The sequence below is a fragment of the Pygocentrus nattereri genome, chromosome 2 (genome assembly GCF_015220715.1).
Source record: "Pygocentrus nattereri isolate fPygNat1 chromosome 2, fPygNat1.pri, whole genome shotgun sequence".
NCBI lineage: Eukaryota > Metazoa > Chordata > Actinopteri > Characiformes > Serrasalmidae > Pygocentrus > Pygocentrus nattereri.
The window spans coordinates 13,957,540-13,971,404 of NC_051212.1; the positions used below are offsets into that span (position 1 = coordinate 13,957,540).

Here is a 13,865-nt window from a genome sequence, read left to right on the forward strand (position 1 = left end):
ACCGTTAAATAATGTTTTTATTTAGAAAAGTATCTTTACGTGTAACACATGAATGAATCTACATCCATAGACTGTAATGAGGTGTTAAAGGCAGATCCACAGTGAGGGCAAACAGTACCTTCCCTAAAAAATCTCCATTCTTTACTTCAGAACTGAGTAGAAGTGCTAAAGCACACTCCTGGTAAGTGCAGCTTATGTGTACTCTAGCGTCTTTGTGTGTGGCTAACATGTTTCCTCACAGCTGGTGCGCTGGCTCACTGTTAGCGGGTTAGCTTGTGGCTACTGTGTAAGCTCAAGGCTAGCAGGCTGTGAGTAATTTAGATTAGTTTGGATAGTTTCCAATTAAAGTTTGTTTCAAATTGTTTAATGTTAAATAAAACACTAATAAACTGATAATGATAAAGTAATTATGGCTCCTGGTTTCTTCATGACGACTGAATGTTAAATGTTCTTTAATTGTGTAAACGCCTTTATGATGATCTCATGATATTCGTATACAGTCCTCTCACAAGTTTTAACTACCAAAGACCCATATTTGATTAGGTGGAATCATCATGTGTTTCTGTTTCTTCAGGACAGGTTGTCCTTCTCTGTCAGTCAGTGAAACTAGAAGAAAACTGTTTAAATATCTGGTGCTGTGTCTGTGAAGCTAAGACAATAAAAAGCTGAGACAATAATTTTTATATTTTTATTTGTTTGATTTTGATTTTGTCACATTATAAAGCTTTAGCTCAGTGTTTATTTGCTGCTAGGAAACCGGCCTGAATGGATCAAGTAAAACCATTTTAAAGTCTCACATGTTGTTCTAATAAACTGAACATCAGGCACATTTTAAGGCGCTGCTTATTTCTATTGTATCAGGAATGTCTGTGTTCTATGTCGCATATTTGCAACTGTGCTGTTGTGTTTACTGAGCTGTATGTGCAGCTAAAACATTTTACTATTAGTGTTGTGTGTTTATTTCTTTTGAAACATTGACAGAGGACTGTAAAGACAATTAGATGGATTAAGATTTTTTAAGATAAATAAAATCTTAATGATTGGCTTTCGTCCGTTATTTAATCATTAACAGTGATAAAGAAGTAATATTTCACCACTTTACTTTAAGGGCCACAAACATGAACCCATGAAGAAGTGATGCTTTAGTAAAGCTGAATATATAACTGAGCCCTCTGAGGCGGTGACTCAGCATTCAGTCTTTCTATTTAGCTCCTGACCATCATGAAGACCCTATGAACATCATGAAGACCCTATGAACATCATGACAACAGATTTTTACATATTATTAAGCTTTAAACTATATTTTCACGTTTTTTCATGATTGGCTCCTCCCAGTCCTGTCCATGTGTTCATGTTTTGGTTTAGCCCCTTGTTTTTGTGACTCTGCCCCTGATTGTTTTCACCTGTCCCTCATCTTCCTGGTGTGTATTTAAGCCCTGAGTCTGCCCTTTGTTTTCGCTGGTCTTTGTATTGGTCTGTGTTTGATGTTTGCTTTGTTTCAATCTCTGTCTGTGTAGTTGGTTTGATTCTGGTGTCGGTCATGTCAGCCCCACGATCTCTCCGTATTGGCTCTCTGACCCTGGACTGTCTCCACCCTGATTTTGGATTTGCCCTTAATAAATCCCGCTTATCTCAGCACGTGCGTCCGGCTCCTCGCTCCACGTTACGCCCTTATTATCTTTTCATTATTTATCTGTGTTTTTCAAGGTGGATTTCACTGGACGGTGGATTTCTGAACTGGATTACTAGCTGAAATCTCCAGAGACATGATGGTCAGCATGATCTGTGAATCATGTCACTGTTTTAACCCATTGTTGGAATATGAAGGGCAAAAAGTAGAGCAATAATATCGAGACTTTGGGTGATATTCCAGCCAAATTACGTACTGATTCTGACTTCACCGCTCGATGACGTCACGCTAGTTGGTTTGAGCTGCGTCTGCTGACTGGTCTGATATGTGTTTCATGTCTGTAGCTTCATCTGTTTAAAGTTAAGCGGTGCATCTCCAATCGATTTAAAATAAAATCTAGATTATAAATTCTAAGATGAAGCCGTTTCTTCTGACTATGTTTTCAGAGATTCTGAGGCTTTTAGCGTTTGTGAAAAACTTATTTTAGCTGGACCTCAGCTGCTCCTTCAGCTCGACTACAGTCATTCCAAAAGCAGAGGTGACCGTGTTTGGGCAGTGAGGTTTTGTCCACAGTGAGTTCACAAAAGTAAATAGAGGGTGAATAAAATACTTTTGATGTCTGAAAAAACTCGTTTGTTGTGGAAGATGCTGTCAGTTATACACAATTTACTGTCTTGTGAATAAACTGCAGGTGTAACATTTAGAAGCAGAGCATTAAAAGCAGTTCAGTGTTTCAAAGTAATAACAGCAGAAAGACTTTGTGACTGAGACGTTACTCACCTGATACAGTCAGTGTAACAGCATCACTGGTCTCTGAGTAACGCGGCTGTGTTGACTGTCTTCCGTTACAGGTATAATCTCCTCTATGAGACGCAGCAACATTAGAAATGGTGTATTCCTTACTCTGTTGAGCTTCACTGAGAGGTTTACTATCCTTAAACCAGTAATACTGCCAATGATGTCCACTTCCTATATGACATGTGAGAGTGACTGTCTCTCCGATGAACACAGGATCAGCTGGGTGTATTGTCACTGTAGCTTTTGGTCTCGCTGTAAAAACAGGACGAATAATTTAGAAACTTTTGAGACTAAAATATTCAATTTTCAAATATTATATTCAAATATATTACAAATATATTCAAATAATCCGACGATGCATGTGAGTTTGGAAAAATGACTGAATAATGGGATAACTGATCATAAATGATATGAGAAATGCCTCCTCTGTTTATTCTAAAGTCAAATTTGTTGCAAGAAAACAGACGAACCTGTAACTTTGATCGCGGCTGGAGCACTGGTCTGTGTTGTGTAGGCTCCTCTGCGTGCTGCACATTTAAACTCTGTTCTTCCTGCATGAGTCACTGTTACTCTGACTGTGTTGGTCTCTTTACCTACAGGACTCTGAGGCTGTAATTCCTTAGAGTCTTTGTACCAGAGAAACTCCCATCCAGTAGACTTCACCTCACAGGTCAGAGTAACTGTGTCTCCAGTGTAGACAGAGCTCTGAGGATCCACCTTCACAGTCGGTGTGGGTTTTCCTGTTGGTATGAAATGATGAATCAGAGCTGCTTTTCATTTTACAACACAAGCAGTAGTTCAATCGTCTTATACACTGTATTTTATTAATGAGTCTTTAAATCTGCTGTCATTGTTTCTGAATGGGCTGCACCAACAAAGGTTAAACTTTAGCTTGGATTAAATGAAGGTTTATCAGTAACACTTTACAATAAGGATACATGACAACATTAATTCATAGCATTACTGAATTTGATGCCAACATGTTCTAAAAAAGGGACGGGGGCATGTTTACCACTCGGTTTCATCTCCTCTTTTAACAATGCTCTGTAAGCGTTTGGGAACCAAGGAGACCACTTGCTGTAGTTTTTAAAGTGAAATGTTTTCCCATTCTTGTTTGGTATAGGATTTCAGCTGCTCATCAATTCAGGGTCTCCTGTGTTGTATATTTCATTTTATAATGTGCCAAATGTTTTAGTGACTGTTCTGGACAGCAGGCAGGTCAGTTTAGCACCTGGACTCTTAATACTGAGCAATGATGTTGTAATATGTGCAGATTGTGGTTTGATATTGTCTTGCTGAAATAAACAAGGCTTCTCTGAAAAAAAATAGAAATATGCCCAAACATGTATATATTGTTCAGCATTAACGGTGCCTTCATAGATGTGCACGTCAACCCATGCAGTGATTTCTACTACAGAATCATGTCTGTTTTAAATGCAGTGCCACCTGATGTGCCCAAAGTTCACGGTCAGCAAATACTGTATTTTGGCCTTGTCCTTGCATACAGAGATTTCTCCATATTCTCTGAGTTGTCTAATGATATTCTGTACCATAGATGATGAAAAACAAAAGTTCGATGCTATTTTATGTTGAAAAATGTTACTCTTGAATTGTTCCACTATTTGATTATGCAGTCTTTCACAGACTGGTGTACCCCTCCTCATCTTTCCTTCTGAATCACTTCCATGGCCACAGTGTATAAAACCAAGCCCCTAGGCCTGCAGACTGCTTCTACAAGCATTAGTGAAAGAATGTGTCGCTCTCAGGAGCTCAGTAAATTCCAGCGTGGTACCGTGATCCGACGCCACCTGTGCAAAAAGTCCAGTCGTGAAGTTTCCTCACTACTAAATATTCCACAGTCAACTGTCAGTGGTATTATAACACAGTGGAAGCGATTAGAAACAATAGCAGCTCAGCCACGAAGTGCTGGGCCATGTAAAATGACAGCGTGGGGTCAGCAGATGCTGAGGTGCATAGTGTGCAGAGGTTGGCAACTTTCTGCAGAGTTAATTGCTACAGTCCTCCAAACTTCATGTGGCCTTCAGCTCAGCTCAAGAACATTGTGTAGAGAGCTTCATGGAATGTGTTTCCATGGTCTGCTAAGATGCTAAGAAATATCTTAATATCCCTCATTGTCTTTCATTATTGTTCCCCCTGGCCCATAACCCAGATTTCTCTTTTCAGCTGAATAGCTCTGGACTCTCAGTTTGGTTTGACAGAGGGATTAAAAACATTTCCCACATGTTTGCTGGAAGTTTGCTCAAATCGTTTATACAACTTCAAGAAGAGTACGAGTTACCTAGGTCAGACTTTTAAAATATCTCCAGGTTCGTCACCTGATCATCTCAACTATTAAGGACGGGAGATTCAGAAAGGAATTAACCGACCTTGAAGAGTTGCTAGTTAAGAAAAGCCAGGCTAGAGGGGTGATTTCACCAATTTATGGCATTTTGCTAAAACATGTTAAACCATCATCAGACAGTCTGAGAGGAGGCTGGGAGAGGGACTTAGGCCAACCAATCACAGAAGAGGACTGGTGCAATGTTTGTAAAGACTTGTTTCCCAAATGTTCCTCATCTGGTGTTCATGAGCTTAATGTTAAATTCATGAATAGGATATATTTTACACCTGTTTGTTTACAGAAGATGTTTCCAGATAGATCTAATTTGTGTAGATCTAATAGATCTAATTTTCTCTGGAGAAACTGACCTATGATCTACGTCACCAAACGGATAAATTCTGGAAACTCTGGACCCCACTGTGGACCTACGTAGGAAATTTAAAATACTTTTTTAAAATCCTGTGTATGTTTCCCTGATGTGTGAGATTTAAATGTATGAATGTTAATACTGTACAGGGTGCAATAAAATAAATAAATAAATAAATAAATAAAGCTTCCCAAATGAGTTTCCTTTACTGTATTACATCTGTAGGTCTCTGTTCATAAACATAAACTAGCAAAAACAAATTTACTATAAAGGGAAAGTGTTTGTATGAATTCAGAAAAAAGACGCGTCAGTCAATGAAAGACACTGTGTAACAATGGAATCCATGGCCGCTTTTCATTTTACAACACAAGCAGTAGTTCAATCGTCTTATACACTGTATTTTATTAATGAGTCTTTAAATCTGCTGTCATTGTTTCTGAATGGGCTGCACCAACAAAGGTTAAACTTTAGCACCTCACTGAACAGGAGTGTGAAGTTATATATACAGCATTACTAAAGCATTACTTCTTTATGGGTTCCTGAGGTTTGTAGCCTTCAAAGTAAAGTGGTGAATTATTTCTTTCCTTCTTTTTCACTGTTTGGTTACTGATGAAATAATTAGTGAACACCGTTAAATAATGTTTTTATTTAGAAAAGTATCTTTACGTGTAACACATGAATGAATCTACATCCATAGACTGTAATGAGGTGTTAAAGGCAGATCCACAGTGAGGGCAAACAGTACCTTCCCTAAAAAATCTCCATTCTTTACTTCAGAACTGAGTAGAAGTGCTAAAGCACACTCCTGGTAAGTGCAGCTTATGTGTACTCTAGCGTCTTTGTGTGTGGCTAACATGTTTCCTCACAGCTGCTGCGCTAGCTCACTGTTAGCGGATTAGCTTGTGGCTACTGTGTAAGCTCAAGGCTAGCAGGCTGTGAGTAATTCAGATTAATTGGAAACTCCAAACTAAAGTTTGTTTCAAATGGTTTATTATGCTGTGTAAGGTGAACAGAGGAAGAGCTGATTTACACTTTACTGTGTCAGACAGCTGTGGAGAGGTGACGTGATCTGACAGCCAGTTTGATAAACACTGATTAGTTGATGTTTTATTGTGTATTTCATGTTTGTGTAACATGTTATTTGTTTCACGTATTATTTACTTATTTCTTAATAAAGTTTAATGTGACATATATAGTGTTTTAATTTTTAAAGTATCCTCCATGTATTATATGTGAACTCTGTATAATAGTGTATCACTTCACTGTAGGGGGCACAGATACTGTTAACTAATAATGAAGAAATAACACATTAACTAATAACATAACTAATAAACACATCATTAGTTATTAACATGAAAAGATATTCAGACCAGTCAGTGATTTTTTTTTAATTTTTTTTATTATTATTTTTTCTTTCTCCAGTTGATGATTCTGTCTTGACTGAATTTAGATTAGATTTAGACTAAAATCACTGCAGACAGAAATCAACCAAGAAACAATTCCCACGTTGTTTAAAGGAAACAATGAATAAGGTGAAACACTTTAGTTAGCTGTTCATAGGCTGGTCATTCCTGTGTGACACCGCCACATAAAGGGGACCTGTGGGATCCCTATCTAGAAGTATTAACACTTACGTTCCTGATAGTGTTATTTAGGTGACCCCACGGATTAAAGTCCTTAGGAACCTTAGGCTGTTCATTGAGATGTATTGGGAGAAGGTGAGGCCTCAGTTTTCCATCAGTGTGGGTGTGTGTATATTTTATATACATTATTTTTTGTGACCTTTTCCTGTTAATTTCTGGATGGGAAGACTTTTATTGTGAAAGTGAACCCTGGATTGAGAACGGAAAAAAGGAAGTAGAGCAGCCATCTTAAGGAAGGTGAAGGTTTGGGGAAGATAGGCCTGGGGAAGTTGGCTGTTGAGGCCCAAACAGCATCTACTTTTTCTTTCTCTCATCCTTGTCTTTGAGGTGTGGATTACCCTTTTTTTTTTAAGTGAGGTATCGCAAGGAACCTGAATACTGAATAAAATATATACTGGTCATCTTTGTTGTATACTGGCACTGCATGGTTTATACTCACCTAATTAGTCCTCAGACTTTTAATAGTAACAGCCGAGTGGTCAGATTGTTACACCTGTATGTAACGTACAGGGCAGCTGCCTTTGTTGAGCTGCTGAATGAACACATCTTACTGTAGGTCTAATTATAATAGTTTAATACTTTAATAATATGGTTTTCTATTATTCTCTTAGTACAGAATAGACTAGTGGATCATTTACTGAGTTCACAGCATTTTGGCACATTATGCCACACAATTCAGCATTACTAATACAAACACAATGATGTGGAAATCATGTAAACCATATTTTAAAGCAAAATACTAAAGACAACATATCAAATGTTTAAACTGATGAATTTAGTTTTTTTGAAAAATATTAATTTTTAAAAATTTTGAATTTGATGCCAACATGTTCTAAAAAAGGGACGGGGGCATGTTTACCACTGGGTATCCTCTCCTCTTTTAACAATGCTCTGTAAGCGTCTGGGAACCAAGGAGACCACTTGCTGTAGTTTTTAAAGTGAAATGTTTCCCATTCTTGTTTGGTATAGGATTTCAGCTGCTCATCAATTCAGGGTCTCCTGTGTTGTATATTTCATTTTATAATGTGCCAAATGTTTTAGTGACTGTTCTGGACAGCAGGCAGGTCAGTTTAGCACCTGGACTCTTAATACTGAGCAATGCTGTTGTAATATGTGCAGAATGTGGTTTGACATTGTCTTGCTGAAATAAACAAGGCTTCTCTGAAAACACAGAAAGATGCCAAAACATGTATATATTGTTCAGCATTAACGGTGCCTTCATAGATGTGCACGTCACCCATGTCATGTGTGCTAATGCACCCCTATACCATTAGGAATACTGGCTTTTGAACTGTGCATTGATAAGCTGAGTGGTCTATAGTCCAGAGGACACAGTGTCCATGATTTCCAAACAGAATCTTAAATGTAGATTTGTCTGACAACTTTCCCACTTCCTCTCAGTCCATTCTAAATGAGCTCAGGCCCAGAGAAGGTGGCAGCATTTCTGGATCCTGTTCATGTACAGTTTCTTGTTTGCGTTTAACTTGCATTTGCGGATGCAGTGATGAACTGTGTTCACAGACAGTAAACGGCAGAAGTTTTTTTAAGCCCATGCAGTGATTTCTACTACAGAATCATGTCTGTTTTAAATGCAGTGCCATCTGATGGCATAAAGTTCACGGTCAGCAAATACTGTATTTTGGCCTTGTAAACCTTAACAGTATCTGTATAGTATTTGTAAATAATGTGGCTAAAGTTACACAGCTGACATACAGTATTTCCAAAAGTATTCACTCTCCCATCCAAATCATTGAATTCAGGTGTTCCAATCACTTCCATGGCCACAGGTGTATAAAACCAAGCCCCTAGGCCTGCAGACTGCTTCTACAAGCATTAGTGAAAGAATGTGTCGCTCTCAGGAGCTCAGTGAATTCCAGCGTGGTACCGTGATCTGACGCCACCTGTGCTACAAGTCCAGTTGTGAAGTTTCCTCACTACTAAATATTCCACAGTCAACTGTCAGTGGTATTATAACAAAGTGGAAGCGATTAGAAACAACAGCAGCTCAGCCACGAAGTGCTGGGTCATGTAATATGTGCATAGTGCGCAGAGGTTGGCAACTTTCTGCAGAGTTAATTGCTACAGTCCTCCAAACTTCATGTGGCCTTCAGCTCAGCTCAAGAACAGTGCAGAGAGCTTCATGGAATGTGTTTCCATGGTCTGCTAAGATGCTAAGAAATATCTTAATATCCCTCATTGTCTTTCATTATTGTCCCCCCTGGCCCATAACCCAGATTTCTCTTTTCAGCTGAATAGCTCTGGACTCTCAGTTTGGTTTGACAGAGGGATTAAAAACATTTCCCACATGTTTGCTGGAAGTTTGTTCAAATCGTTTATACAACTGCAAGAAGAGTACGAGTTACCTAGGTCAGACTTTTAAAACATCTCCAGGTTCGTCACCTGATCATCTCAACTATTAAGGATGGGAGATTCAGAAAGGATGGAGGCTGCAGCTCTGCTTCACTAAGGTTAAACAAACACTCTGAAATATTATCTGAATAGGAACATGTGCATATCACTGCTGTCGGAACAAAACATTGTATCTCCAAAATGGAAACTTTAGAGGAGAAGGAACAAACATACTTTACTTTCAATGTAAGTCAATGGAACCAGACTTCTTTCCAAGTCATTTTAGGCCGTTTATTTTGGCCCATCTTTCATTAAATTTACACACAATATAAAGGCCAAAACGTTTTTTCACTTGATCTTAAAAACTGAAAATCAACAGAAATGGAGATACGAGGTTTGCTGAGGATGGTCAGCTGTAAAACAGTTACACAGTCAAGGCTTTAGGAACATAATGAAATGTTAAATAATGATTAACCACTAAAATACCCTTTGCTGTAAAAATAGCCTTATTCTAAAAACAGGAGCTGAGAGAACAGAAGAAAGAACAGAGTCTCAGAGCATAATTTACAGTCAGAGGCTGAACATGACGCTGTTATAATGATTAAAATTTCAATCATAATGATTTACAGAAAAGAGAGCACAGAAAACACTGCAAGGACGCAAGAAGTAGGTTGTTGAAAGTTTATGCTTTGATCATGTAGTATTGAAATACTTGGATATATAACTTTTAACAGCCTGGAAACAAGTTACTGTGCTTTCTGCATCTTTCTGTACATATATGCAGGTTACTAGCTGTGGCCAGCAGGGTTAAGGGTGAGATGGGGACTTTTAATTTGAAAGCAGCCCATGGAGGCAGTCATCTTCGAGCGGCCCAAGCGGCGTCCGTGATCATAGAGCAGGTCGGGAGGTTCAGCAGTGAAGCTCCGCCCGTGAAGCCCCTAACGAGCAGGTAGGGGCTCCAACTCTCACCTCCACCCAGACTCGCCTAAACCAGCCTTAAACACCCGGACATGGGTTTTACAGCTGGAGCCGCATTCAGGGGTCTAGCAGGATTCAGCGGGCTAGCAGGATGCAGGGGTCTAGCAGGATTCAGGGGTCTAGCAGGGGTCTAGCAGGATTCAGGGGTCAAGCAGGGGTGTAGCAGGATTCAGGGGTCTAGCAGGATTCAGGGGTCTAGCAGGATTCAGGTGTCTAGCAGGATTCAGGGGTCTAGCAGGATTCAGAGGTCTAGCAGGATTCAGGGGTCTAGCAGGATTCAGAGGTCTAGCAGGATTCAGGGGTCTAGCAGGGGTCTAGCAGGATTCAGGGGTCTAGCAGGGGTCTAGCAGGATTCAGGGGTCTAGCAGGATTCAGGTTTCTAGCAGGGGTCTAGCAGGATTCAGGGGTCTAGTAGGGGTCTAGCAGGAGCTGAGGAGCTCAGTCTTAAGTGGACTAACACCGTCATTGTCCAGGTCGAGCTGGTCCAGTTTAAGGGGAAGTTGGCTTTAAAAACAGGCTGGTTTGAATAGTCGTGTGCCTGTCTGTACTCTGCAGGGTGCTGGTGCCTGTGGGGGGATAATAGCCACCGTTTTCCTGTTTTCTCGTGTTTTAATACTATTTTGTCACTTCTTTCTTTTATACTATTCTCTCAGTGCAGAGAAAGCATTTGATAGAATTGATTCGCCATTTTTGTTTGCTGTTTTTAAAAAACTCAATTTGGGTCCTACTTTTATTCATTTAGTTAAACTGCTGTATGCAGCCGACCCAGACGCTGTCGTTAATGCGAATGGGTTGCTTTCTGAAAGTTTCAGATCGGCCGAGGATCAAGACAAGGCTGCCCTCTCTCTGCATTGCTTTTTTCTGTAGCAATTGATCCACTGGTAGAAACAATTAGATGCCACCAGGACATCTCAGGTATTAGAGTAGGAGGAGCAGACCACCGAATCTCACTCTACGCGGATGACGTTTTGCTGAGCCCGCCCAGAAAAATGTATTCCAGCTACAATGAAGTGCATATCAGAATACAGTAAATTCTCTGGCTGTAAGATCAGTTTTTTAAAATCGTTAGCTCTACCTCTAAATATATCCCCCAACACACCTTGGGCAGGTACATCCCCCTTTCAGTTAGCATTAGAAGGTTTTAAATACTTAGGTATTCACATTACTCCAGACCTTAATAACCTCTTTGACAAAAATGATCTCCCACTCATCAATAATATAAAACATGATCTTAAATTGTGGAACTTTCTCCCCATTTCCTTATTTGGCAGGGGGAACGTTATAAGAATGAATATCCTCCCTCGCTTACTTTATTTATTTCAGTCAATCCTTTGCCATTTACCCACAATGTTCTTCAAGGATTTAGAGAAAATGTTTTCAAAATCTGTATGGAATAATAAAAGGCCAAGACTGAAGTTCTCCAGATTAATGAGAGCAACGGAGGAAGGGGGTGCCTGGGTGCCTAATATGCAGTTGTATTACTGGTCGTCTCAAATTAAGCAGATGATCAGTTGGTGTGCAAATAGGCTGGATTCTCGCTGCGTCTCTATGGAAGCTAAAGCGTGTAGCCCTATTCCTCTTGATTGCTTACCGTTCATTAATAATGCTGTAAAGGTGAGGTGTGTCTCTGAGAACTGTGTGTTATACAATGCTCTTATGGCCTGGACAGATGCTAAGAAATATCTTAATATCCCTCATTGTCTTTCATTATTGTCCCCCCTGGCCCATAACCCAGATTTCTCTTTTCAGCTGAATAGCTCTGGACTCTCAGTTTGGTTTGACAGAGGGATTAAAAACATTTCCCACATGTTTGCTGGAAGTTTGTTCAAATCGTTTATACAACTGCAAGAAGAGTACGAGTTACCTAGGTCAGACTTTTAAAATATCTCCAGGTTCGTCACCTGATCATCTCAACTATTAAGGATGGGAGATTCAGAAAGGAATTAACCGACCTTGAAGAGTTGCTAGTTAAGAAAAGCCAGGCTAGAGGGGTGATTTCACCAATTTATGGCATTTTGCTAAAACATGTTAAACCATCATCAGACAGTCTGAGAGGAGGCTGGGAGAGGGACTTGGGCCAACCAATCAGAGAAGAGGACTGGTGCAATGTTTGTCAAGACTTGTTTCCCAAATGTTCCTCATCTGGTGTTCATGAGCTTAATGTTAAATTCATGAATAAGATATATTTTACACCTGTTTGCTTACAGAAGATGTTTCCAGATAGATCTAATTTGTGTTTTAAATGTAAAACTGAAAGAGGAACATTTTTTCATGCTTTCTGGCAGTGTAAAAGAATTGGCACTTTCTGGGACAGAGTACATATTAGGGTAGAAAAAATCTTCCAAACACGATTTCAGAAGAGTCTCCTGCCCTGTAGCTTTTGGGAACAGGAGTGGAACGTATTTTTGATACTGATAGCAAATTTTTACTTCTAATGCTTTCATTTCTGGCAAAAAAATGTATCCTAACTCGGTGGGCCAGCCCCTCTCCGCCATCTGTTGAGCAATGGCTTTCCCAGGCTGCAGCTCTGCTTCCTCTGGAGAAACTGACCTATGATCTACGTCACCAAACCGATAAATTCTGGAATCTCTGGACCCCACTGTGGACTTACGTAGGAAATTTAAAATACTTTTTAAAATCCTGTGTATGTTGGCCTGATGTGTGAGATTTAAATGTATGATTGTTAATACTGTACAGGGTGCAATTAAAAAAATAAATAAATAAATAAGCTTCCCAAATGAGTTTCCTTTACTATATTACATCTGTAGGTCTCTGTTCATAAACATAAACTAGCAAAAACAAATTTACTATGAAGGGAAAGTGTTTGTATGAATTCAGAAAAAAGACGCGTCAGTCAATGAAAGACACTGTGTAACAATGGAATCCATGGGAGAGATGTAAGGTACAAACCATGAATGACCAAAAAACAACAACAACAACAAAGGCTTGTCCAGCATTTGCCAAAAATATCTAGATGACACATGTGTACATATTTCTATATTGTGGTCTGTTTACACAAAGTTGGGTTAGTTCATCATTTATGTTGAACAGACTCTCCCAATATTTTACTCTGCTGCACTGACGTTGAACCGCATGCTGCACTGGGTCGGTATGTCCAGCAGCTCAAATCAAGCTCAGTAACAAAGTTCTAACTGTTAGTAGCACAAATAATGTGCTAATGTCTTTCTAGGATAAGCTGAAAAAGACCCTTTTCTTAAATGACTGTGTTAATTTATCCTGAGTAATTTTACTGTCTGAATGAAAATCTACAGCACACTGAGATCCACTGCACTGGACCCTTAGGCTCCTACTGGTTCTTTAATGTCTATTTGAGACCTGAGTTTTATTCTGTAATTTGTGTTTCATCAAAATACACTAAGGTTAAACAAACACTCTGAAATATTATCTGAATAGGAACATGTGCATATCACTGCTGTCGGAACAAAACATTGTATCTCCAAAATGGAAACTTTAGAGGAGAAGGAAAAACATACATTACTTTCAATGTAAGTCAATGGAACCAGACTTCTTTCCAAGTCATTTTAGGCCGTTTATTTTGGCCCATCTTTCATGAACTTTACACACAATATAAAGGCCAAAAAGCTTTTTCAAATTATCTTAAAAACTGAAAATCAACAGAAATGGAGATACGAGGTTTGCTGAGGATGGTCAGCTGTAAAACACTTACACAGTCACGGCTTTAGGAACATAATGAAATGTTAAATAATGATTAACCACTAAAATACCCTTTGCAGTAAA

The 13,865-nt window shown here is 39.2% G+C and overlaps 1 protein-coding gene across 1 annotated transcript in view; it reads right to left on the reverse strand.

Moving 5' to 3' along the window:
- The window catches only part of LOC119262452 (obscurin-like), a 65,420-nt gene that overhangs the window by 24,460 nt on the left and 27,095 nt on the right, over nt 1–13,865 (reverse strand). The window contains exons 6-7 of the mRNA XM_037534587.1: nt 2,899–3,168; nt 2,411–2,680 (exon numbers count right to left, since the gene is read on the reverse strand). Of these exons, the coding sequence (XP_037390484.1) occupies nt 2,411–2,680; nt 2,899–3,168 (540 nt within the window). The remainder of the gene's footprint in view (nt 1–2,410; nt 2,681–2,898; nt 3,169–13,865) is intronic.